Source organism: Myxocyprinus asiaticus, chromosome 34, assembly GCF_019703515.2.
Source record: "Myxocyprinus asiaticus isolate MX2 ecotype Aquarium Trade chromosome 34, UBuf_Myxa_2, whole genome shotgun sequence".
Lineage (NCBI taxonomy): Eukaryota > Metazoa > Chordata > Actinopteri > Cypriniformes > Catostomidae > Myxocyprinus > Myxocyprinus asiaticus.
Window position 1 is genome coordinate 30,872,969 of NC_059377.1, and position 10,748 is coordinate 30,883,716.

The 10,748-nt window shown below is 36.1% G+C and overlaps 1 protein-coding gene across 1 annotated transcript; it reads left to right on the forward strand.

Moving 5' to 3' along the window:
- Positions 1–2,795: 2,795 nt before the first annotated feature.
- LOC127425133 (cholecystokinin-like) lies at positions 2,796–8,009 on the forward strand. The gene is made up of 3 exons (XM_051670805.1): positions 2,796–2,835; positions 3,586–3,842; positions 7,570–8,009. The coding sequence occupies exons 2-3, from the start codon at positions 3,587–3,589 to the stop codon at positions 7,698–7,700; spliced, it is 387 nt and encodes a 128-aa protein (XP_051526765.1). The 5' UTR covers positions 2,796–2,835; position 3,586; the 3' UTR covers positions 7,701–8,009.
- The last annotated feature ends 2,739 nt before the right edge of the window (positions 8,010–10,748 follow it).

Sequence of the window (10,748 nt, forward strand, 5' to 3'; positions counted from 1 at the left end):
CTCAGATATGTTGGGGGATGTTACGTGTCGACCTGGTGTGCTGGCTATGAGGCACACAGTAGTCTGCCCACCACACACCGCCAGTTCACATAACACAGTTCAACCAATTGTGGCGTTTCGTCTAGGGACCCCTAGTGTCACTACATCGACACAACGTCGAGTGAGTGACAGATAGGGAACGTCATGGTTACTTGTGTAACCTCCGTTCCCTGATGGAGGGAATGAGACATTGTGTCCCTCCTGCCACAACGCGGAACTACCTGCTGAAATGGCCGGACTTTATATCGGCTCCTCAGCATAAAACCTGAATGAGTGGTTGCATACCAGCTCCTTTTATACCCGTATGTCCAGGGGAGTGGCATGCAAATACCACTCGCCAATTTTCATTGGCCTTTTATCAAAGACCAGAGGTGTCTCGGGCTCCCAAGAGTGACCCCTAGTGTCACTACATCGACACAATGTCTTGTTCCCTCCATCAGGGAACGGAGGTTACACAAGTAACCATGACGTTTTGAATACTATTCTGATGCTGGTGAAACTTTGTAATATGGCACTTTTCATACCACTGTCTCCTTAAGATTATTCGCTTATGTTTTCCTCTTTTGTAAGTCGCTTTGGATAAAAGCGTCTGCCAAATGAATAAATGTAAATGTAAATGTAAATGTAAGTGTCTCACTGGAACCCAGATTTTTGCTTTTTATAGAAAAGTAGGGACAAGTCGAAATTAATTTTTGTGGTAATCAACATTATGCCACAAATGCTGTTGATTTAGCTTAACTTTTAAGTTCACACAGGAGAAACTGTAAGGGTTCCAGAGATAACTGCAGAAACTCTGCTACCATGTGTCTTATCTTCCCATTACTATGCAAATGAAGAGATCAATTGCTATTGATTATGGCTGATTGATCAGTTTATCACAAAATTAATCAGCTTGATTTTCTTGTCCTACAGCACAGTTGCCTTTCTGGTGAGAAATGTTTATAATAGACAGTGTAAAGGCAGAAAAAAATTGAAGAAATACAGAAGAAATATAAGACTGGGAAAAAGAAAAGAACCAGATAAAGCAAATGAAAAAAAGAAAATGGTATGTACATCATGTTGACATCACACTCTGTTTAAAAGTCAAATTGTTGCATAACACAACCAGAATGTTGTAGAACATACAGTACATAGCTGGGCAGTTAACTTCTCCTGCGGTTCAACATGCTATAATGCAACAGGCCTAAAGCTATTTTAAGCACCATTTATAAATCTTATGCATGCAGCTTGTAAGACCACTTATTAATTGTGATACTACATAAAATATTTGTGATGACACACCAGAACCATTTTAATGGAATATTCAAACAATATTCATATCCGGGTTAAAAACAAGTGAATTACCACAAAAAATAATTTTAATGTTTATTTTAAAAAGCAGTTACAGTGAGGCACTTACAATGGAAGTTAACGGGGCCAGTTCATAAATGCTAAAATACACATAGTTTCAAAAGTATAGCCACAAGATACATGTTAACATGATTTAGTTATGATAAAATCACTTACTAACATTATCTGTGTAAAGTTATATCAAATACAGGGAATATAGAGTTTCGTTATCATGGCAACGAAGTTGCAATATTGGATAACTTTACACAGATAAGTGATGTTATCACACTAAAATCATGTTAACACGTATGTTTACATCTTTTGGCTATATTTTTGAAACAGCATGTATTTTAATGTGTATGTACTGTCCCTTTTCACTACCATTGTAAGTGTCTCAGTGGAACTACAATTCTTGCTTTTTTTTTTAAATAAATGAGTGATGAGTCTAAATTAATTTTGGTGGAAACCAACATTATGCAATAAATGCTGATAACTGAGCTTGTATTGACCCTGGAATATTTCTTTAAAAGAATTGAAAGTAAAAAAGGTGATTAAAAGAAAGTTACAGGACCTAAGATATACACATTCCCCTATTCATTCATATAAACTTTAATCAAAGCCTTGATGTTGATTTAAAAAAAATATAAAAAAATAGGCATGTTATGCAACTACCCAGTTGCAAAGCTGCAGTAAATACAAGTGATATAAAGACTTCACAAGCAGCAATATTTCACTATCATCACACATAATACTGAATAGCAACACATTTACAAAAAAAAGAAATAGATAAATAAATAAAAAATTTGCTCCACACCTGGTCTTCCAGGAGTACAGGTGGGGCTGGTCCCATGACTGTTCCACTCATTAGGGACATTTCCACTGGTAATTAAAGGAATGAAATGCCATAATTTGTGGGACTATGTTAGGAGTGCCACCAAAATTAATGCACTAAATAAAACCCTACAGATTGCACATGCTTATTGTGTGACTGTGGCATTGAAGAGGACCCCACCCATCACTCAGTCAGACATGGTTTAATTTGCTTACAAACTGTCCCCTTTTCCACACAACCCTCATTTTTTTTTTTTTTTTTTTGTAGTAAATCAGTTTTGCCCTGAGCCCTCTTCACTGTCTTTGTGTGTGTGATTGGGTTAGGACTAAAGTATCTCTAAATGTAACTATTTAGTATCTGCTTAATTTCAACATTTAAAAGTTGTTTTCTCTTTATTCTTTTCTTAGAACTAAAATTTTTTTGTCATTCTAAGAAAAAGCAGATGCAAAGCTTTGAGTACGTTTATAACTAAAACGCTTTCCATGTACGTGCATGTCTATGTACTGTGTGTGTGTGTGTGTGTGTGTGTGTGTGTGTGTGTGTGCACGTCACAGCTGGGTATATAAGTGCCTCTCTCCCTCCAATGTGAGAATATCCACTTTCATTCTCCACCAAGCACACAAAAGCAGAATAAGGTAAGAGTAATAGCTATCTATCTATCTATCTATCTATCTATCTATCTATCTATCCTTGCAAAAAAAAAAGCATTTGCCATTCTATCTGAGAATCTTTTTTTTTCAATAGTAAATATTTAGTAAATTAAATTAAAAGCTTAGAAATCTCAAATTTTAGAATATAAGCTGTTAGCAGTTGTCAGCATCACAGTGTAACTTTTCTAAATACTCTACAAATAAATACAAATAGTTGCTATAAAATAATAATGTAATATTTTATTATTTTATATTAAACAATTATTGTTAAAAAACATAATATCTATCTGATATACCCAAGCTATAGGTTTAATGTATATGTAAATTCTGCCTTTATACCTTCCACAGTCCAGTTGATATTCATATTATTTAACATTTCAAATTTTGTTTGGATTCAAATGTGACTTACTTATAAATACTTCCACTTTTTCTGCACAGCTTTCCAGAGAGTCTCAAATCAATAGTTAGTTTGTTTTATCAATAGCAAATGAACTGTTTATATTTGCATGTGCTATTTTCAATTAGAACTAAATAAATTTGATCTTTACTAATTTAGATTTAAGAACAAATTTAAATTGGTAAGAAAATCTATTTTTCCTCAAGAAAAAAGCAAGCAAGCATAGAAAAATTATAAAAATGATTGTAGAAAGAACAGAATTAAGGACACTTACATGATTTCTTTCACCATGTTTGCCTGTCTCTCTCTGTCTCTCTTTCTTTCCTTCACATTTGCAGGATGAACAGCGGGGTGTGCGTGTGTGTGATCCTTGCTGCTCTTTCTGCCTCCTGTTTGGGTCGGCCCCGCTCCTCTTCCCCTGACACTGATGACAGCCCTCTGCCCTCACAAATGGACGGCAGTTTAAGTGGGCACCGTCGGGTCGCCCGCTCCGTCAGCCTCAGTGCCGCCCTCAAACAGCAGCCAGCAGCCGACACAGATTCAGACACCCGTGCCAACCTCAGTGAGCTGATTGCCAAAATCATCTCCAAAAAAGGTGAGAAACTCCAGTGTACAGCACCAGGAATAGATGCTGGTCATGGATTTCATTTGACCAGCACCTATTTTGGGAATGGATTTATTCCCAGGGAACATAAAAAATGCTAAAATGTATATCTTGAATGCACTGTAAGCCGTTTTGGATAAAAGCATCTGCCGAATGAATGTAAAGAAACTTCTCATCAACAGCTGAACACCAGACAGCATCTTGCCATAAAATCCACTGCAATTTTGCAGTCTCTGAGAAGAGCTAACAGTAATCCTAAATGATAGACATTAAGCTTGACAAAGAAAACAAGAGTGGATGATTCTATGCTCAAAAGAGTAACTTTAACAAATGTGTAGTGTTCTGCACAATAGATTAATCCATGTACAAACTCTGTACAAAGGATAAAATATGGGTAATATACAGCAAAACTGCCAGGAAAGTGAGTGGCTAATATTAATAGTTTTTCTCAGTTCAAACATACTAATTCTGCTCTTTCATTTGATTCTACTCTTTCCACATATTTGCTTCTCTTGCTCTTTTGCTTGTTTTCTCTCCTACTTTCCCTGCAATTCAGAGTATGAGAGCAGTGTTTTTTGCTTTAGCTCAAAACACTCTGCAAAAAGTTTCCAAGTAAATGCAAAAAGGGTTTGACACTCTGATGCCATAAAGAACCTTTTTTAATTCCACAAAGAATTCAACCAGTTCCACTTTTTATTCTGTAGGTTTTCAGAAAGTCATCTATGTAGTGGTGCTTTAAAACCAATGCACTAATAAATAAATAAAACAACCTATCGTGTAAAATGAGGAACTTTTTTAACCTTCAAAGAACCATACAGCCAAAATGGTTCTTGAAAAGAAGAAGGTTCTTTGGTGAACTTAAGATGCGGAAACAGAACCATTAAAGAACCTTGATTGTTAATAGTGTGGTCGCACAGAATTTGAAAAAAGTTGTTATTTCAAAGTCCTTTATGCACTCCTTTAAAAAGTAGTTTTGAAGGTGTAGAGTTCTTATATTGAACAAAAAACAAATAAGTTTCTTTTTCGACACATACTGTAAAACTCAATGTGGATATGACCATCACACTATATACATTTAGAGCAAGCCTGTTGATTTTTTTTTTTTTTTGATTTTTTTATGTTGAGCTTTAAAATTCTGTTTTTCAGTACATAAGCAAAGGAGTTTGATTAGTGGGTCACACCTGACAAACATCAACTAAAGTCACTTCACTACAACCTCCTCATAATGAAAGGAAAGCCTTTGTCACGCACTAGCCTTGGGTTAGCGTTGCCGGGCATTGGTAAACACAAACAAACCTGAGTGAACTAGTTATGCCCCAGGTGTTGGGGGTTGGATGTTTTGGTCAGATGTGCAACATTAAATTGCGCAATCTCGCATTAGGGCGTAACCTCTTCAAAGGCTGTATAACAATTATCATTCATAATGGCAGGTACAGGGAATTCCTCCTCTCAACATGTAAGTTGAGTGTGACATGACAGCTGTGTCATAACAGTTGGGTCAAAATTAAAGTTATGAATTACTGGCTGTCACCAAATACATTTTTTTTTTCCCAAACAGTGCATTGTTTAATTTTTTTTTTTTTTTTTCAGAGGGGTACCTGGAGTGTGTGTTCGTATATGTGTATGTGTGTGTGTGTGTGTGTGTGTGTGTGTGATGCTCACAACCACAAAGACAAACAGGCTGAGAAACAATGGCTATTCAGTGTTTAGTGGCAACTAATTGCTCCCATTAATGAGACCCCTACTTTCTCACTCACTTTTTCAACTATCTCTCTCTGTGTGTCTCTCTCTCTCATCTGGTGTGTTATTATATTATGTCTTCTTTTTAATAATTGTGAGTAGGAGGTGCAAGTTTCACACATGTCAGCATGTCAGAACTAGTCTACAATTCTTTCTAAAATGAGCTGGGAAAAAAGACTTATAGTTTATGTGTGCGTGCGTGCTTTGTGTTGAAAAGTCTCCCATCTGTTGTAAACACAATCACACCCTTAACAACAATTTAAAGGGATAGTTCACCCAAAAATAAAAATTCTCTCATCTTTTACTCACCCTCATGCCATCCCAGATGTGTATGACTTTCTTTTTTCTGCTGAACAAAAACGAAGATTTGCAAGTGAATGGATATCAAAATTTTGAAGCTCCAAAATGCACATAAGGCAGCAGAAAAGTAATCTATACAACTCCATATCCATATCTTCAGAAGCAATTTGATAAGTGAGGGTGAGAAAGAGATCAATATTTAAGTCCTTTTTTTACTATAAATCTCCACTTTCACATTCTTCTTCTTGTGTTTTTGGTGATTCGCATTATTTGTGCATATCGTCACCTACTGGGCAGGGAGGAGAATTTATAGTAAACAATTGACATAAATATTGATCTGTTTCTCCCCCACACCTATCATATCACTTCTGAAGATATGGATTTAACCACTCGAGTCTTATGGATTACTTTTACACTGCCTTTTTGGAGCTTCAAAATTTTGGTACCATTCACTTGCATTGTATGGACCTACAGAGCTGAAATATTTTTCTAAAACTCTTCATTTGTGTTCAGCAGAAGAAATAAAGTCATACACATCTGGGACAAAAACAAAGATTGAGATGAGAGAATTTTCATTTTTTGTTGAATTATCCCTTTAAGTGGCACTTGCCATTCTGTATGCAGCTGAAACGTTGCCCATATGTTGCTGCATCCAATAGCGTTGCATTGAATCAATAGTTCAAATAATTGTTGCTCAGCAACAAAAATGATCATTGGAAATATATATTCCCTGGAAAAAGTGAAAACTTGCAGTTGTTACCTTTCTAATTCTACCTGATCTAAACTTAAAAATGACTTTCACTGGTGCAACCTAATGTAGTCAGGCTGATAAAGTCATAATACCTAATATTTTGACTTGAATAAAGGCACAGGCAGAGCATTTTGATGTTACCACATTAATTTTGTAGGGTACCTGACAAAATATATTTTACAGTGCGAAAAGATAAAATAGCTTTAGCTAAGTAAATATGTCATTAACAATTTAGGGAAATCTTTCATTAATGTACTCTGCAGCTATTTCATATAGGCTTACAGTTTCTGGAGCTTGCATCACTTGCACCAAAAAGCAAAATGTCACACTGACATCTTTGTGAAACAGCCCTAAACACTTGTTCTGCTACTAACATCATTAATAATTTACCCAAATAAGATTCCAGTTTAACTGAGTCCAGAAAACTTGATGCAAGAGTAACTTTAAGAGTAAGTTTACCTTTACTTTGACAGTTTGCCATTTAGGAATATATACCACTGAAACGGTTATATCTGATCTGTTAGAAAACACTTTTTTAGAGAAGTTTCTGTGTGAGATAGCTGGGCAGGTAACATCTAGATTTTGCAACCGGCCCCAGAGCCAGTGAGGTGAGAAGACAGTGAGTGTATTGGGGCAAGACATGTCTGGACAGCTTGATGTAGCAGTGTAAGAGAAAGCATCTTCACATACGGATCATCACACTCATATTGATTGCCAGTAATAACTGTTAGACAGCAACCTATCCTCTCTGTCTCTCTCCTGCAATCACAGTCATTTGAGCATTATCTCCAACAATCAGACTTTATAAACAAGTGCAAAAGTACAAGGAATTTCAATTTGTACTGGGGTCTGGCATAGATATAGAGTTTTTAATTACACATCAAAAGATGTATATGTTCTCTGTTAATTTCTTTCTGTCTCTTACAGGCTCTGTTCGGCGTAACTCATCCATGAACAACAGAGCAAACGGTGTGAACCATCGGATAAAAGATCGGGATTACGTGGGCTGGATGGATTTTGGCCGCCGGAGTGCCGAGGAATATGAATACTCATCATAAAATCCATATATATCATCTAGCTCCTCTCTGCTACAAATAAAGAGTATATTTATTACTACTATTGTTATTATTATTCTAATGTACATTTGATAAGACACCATTATAATGCAATATACACATATGCCTAATTTTGCAAAAAAAAAGACAAAAAAAGTCTCAAAAGTATTGTTGTTGTTTTTAAATCTTGTCATTTTATTTTCTTTGTCACATACGCAATGGTTTTTGCTTCAAGAGAACCGTCAAGCTGAAGTGTGTGTGAGACATTTTTCAATAAATCAGGCCCGCATTCAACTTTGGCCTTAAATCCTTTAGACTCTGGCAGTTTGTCCATCAAACTAATTTGTGATGATAAAACAACTCTCTTTACCACAAGAGCTTGCTTTAATGGAAGGAAGTGGTCACCAAATGGCTCAACAAATATTTTGCATCTTGTTAAGTCTGAGTAAACATGCTCTTTGGATAAAAAGCCCTTAAAAGAGTCGAAAATCAATAAATGAGGGAATGAATAAATGGAGGAAATACTCTATGGCTTAATTTGATGCAGCTAGAAACTGTGAAGAGTGGGGGAAAACATTTATTTTGAAAAGACCATTTGAATTATTCAGATGTTCTACTGAGACAGAGAAAGAGAGAAGGAGAAACATTTCTTATAGGGACTCAATTGAGGTGGAGGTTCTGTCTAAGGGTAAAAAGGTTTTCGACAGGCGCACTTACACTGAAATAGACTGTCAGGAGGAAGATGAACAGACGCAATGGACCTCTATACAATAAAAAGCACCAAGCATATGACATATCTCTAAACACTGGTCAGCAGTCACACACACACACAACTTTCTAAATGAGGACATACTATGCCCGAGAGCAGGACACAACTGTCATATTCTGAGCATCCCCCTTTTCCTCTCCTGAACCTTAATAAAGGCAAAATGCTGCTGAGCTGTAATTGAATACTGTGCAATAAGCATAAATGTTAATCACATCAAACCCTCATTTATGATCTAATGCAACATCGAAGACATATTACATCACATTAGCCCATCATTGGATTAGATTCAGACTGTCATATTTTTTGTCAAATGGGAATAGAGTTATTGGAGTCAGAGAGGGGGAACCACAACCGAACCAGGGCTCCCCCAATCTTGAATATTTGGTTACATCCTTGTTACCTGGTTAGCTTCACCTTTGCCTTGACTAAAACATGAGCAATTGCTTGAGGTATTTCATGACTGCTTGAATGACGCAAATGGACAAACCAAAACAGCGATTCTTATTTGTGGCCAGAAATGGACATTCTTTAATGTAAGTCAGGGGTTTAGGGGTTTTTAAATAACTTAAGTGATTCATCAGACGTTTAGATAGATTTGTAAACAAGACAATGAAAAAGTCATTTAAATCGATAATAGATGTACGAGTCTCCTCTGCACCTGCTCATATTAAACTTCGCTATTTAAGATGATGTCATCTTAACATCTTTTAGGACATCTTCATGGTTATGGTTAAAAGAAATACTTGAGTGCAAATAGATTTGCCCTCCTGTTCTATGCCAATTACCATAAATGTCAGGACCTTTTCTTCTTACAATCTACCAGTAGAGAAATAAGGTAGCTTGAGTTCATTTGGAGAGCATGTCTGAAGTAGGCTAGAACCACATGAAATGAGGTTACTCGCCATCTTGTAATCTCCTGCACCCTTTCAGATGTGTCTTCAAGTTTCCATCAAACAGAACCAACCAGTAAAAATTAGTAGTAATTCAACCCATTCACTGTGACAATGGCAGGGGAAAACATTTGTACTTTTTGAATGGCCAAATTGCATCAAAACTTTCAGTATAGTATCAATCTTAATTCGAAATCATGAACAATCATAGTGTAAATAGTTTATGGTGCAACTTAAATGTTTGGACATACCTGCTCATTTTTTCATTTTTCGACCTGCCGTTTTCCACATTTTAGAATAATAGTAAAGTCATCAAACTAAGAAATAACACAACTTTAGATGGGGATTATGCAGTGACCAATAAATGGTAAACAAATAAAAAACTACCTTATAATTTAGCTTCCACTATTTGCCTAAACATACTTTATGTTTCCAGCAGGGATACCATCATCATTGAAGGAGATCCTGATGCTGGGCACTTATGGGCTTCTTTTCATTCACTTTCTGGTCAAACCCATCCATGAAGAAAAAAAAAAAAAAAAAGTTACATTTATAAAAAAAAAAAATAATAATAAAATAATTTGTATATAGCCACAATTTATGTTTGTCTACAAAACCAATCTGAATCACTTAGGCATAAGCCTTTACAGTGTTTAACAAGGGCATACCTTTTGTGTGTGAAATTACAACAGTAATGATAGGGGTGTTTCCTCAACATTGGGCACTTTTATCACTGTGAATTTCTAGAAAGTAAAGCCTAAAACATTTTTCACTATTTTACTATTTTTCACTATTATTCACCACATCTCAAATTCAGTATTGTCTTTAAAAGTATTTCCTTGGTGGAAAAGACATTTTTAACGTTGGAAAAAAAATGGCCGCCTCCTTTGTCTTTCTAAGGCTAATTGCTAACATTTTATTTATCCTAAATACACATATTAGGTTAATGTTTTCATACTTTACCTTCCTTCCTTTCTATCTGTCTATCTACCTATCTGTCTGTCTGTCTGCTGTGGCAGCAAAGTGCTTTTTAAGGCAAGTCAGTCCACCCAGCAGTCATCTTTGAAACCAAGGAGCTGGGCCGGATTATCCAATGGGCATTATGGGCACGGGACCAGGGGCCCATGCACACTTGGGGCCCAAGCGAGGGGAAGAAAACAAATATATTTTCTTTTTTCTTTTTTTTTTTTTTTTACATTGCTTATAACGGAGGGCAATTTCTGGTTGGGCCAAACAATTTAAAAAAAGACATGCACCACATTATGTTTGCAGTGGTGTAGGCCGTAGGGTGTGTGGCTCATGAAAGTAGCTTTTGACACGTTCAAATCTGCCTTTTGCTGAACTCACTCTTCTCCCATCACATATCAGATCAGAAAGGCATTTATTTTCAAT

Bases quoted from the DNA above. Each gene is read 5' to 3' on its own strand.
- LOC127425133 (XM_051670805.1), top strand. From the start codon at position 3,587: ATGAACAGCGGGGTGTGCGTGTGTGTGATCCTTGCTGCTCTTTCTGCC. The intron at 3,843-7,569 runs GTGAGAAACTCC...TGTCTCTTACAG, and splicing joins CAAAATCATCTCCAAAAAAG to GCTCTGTTCGGCGTAACTCA.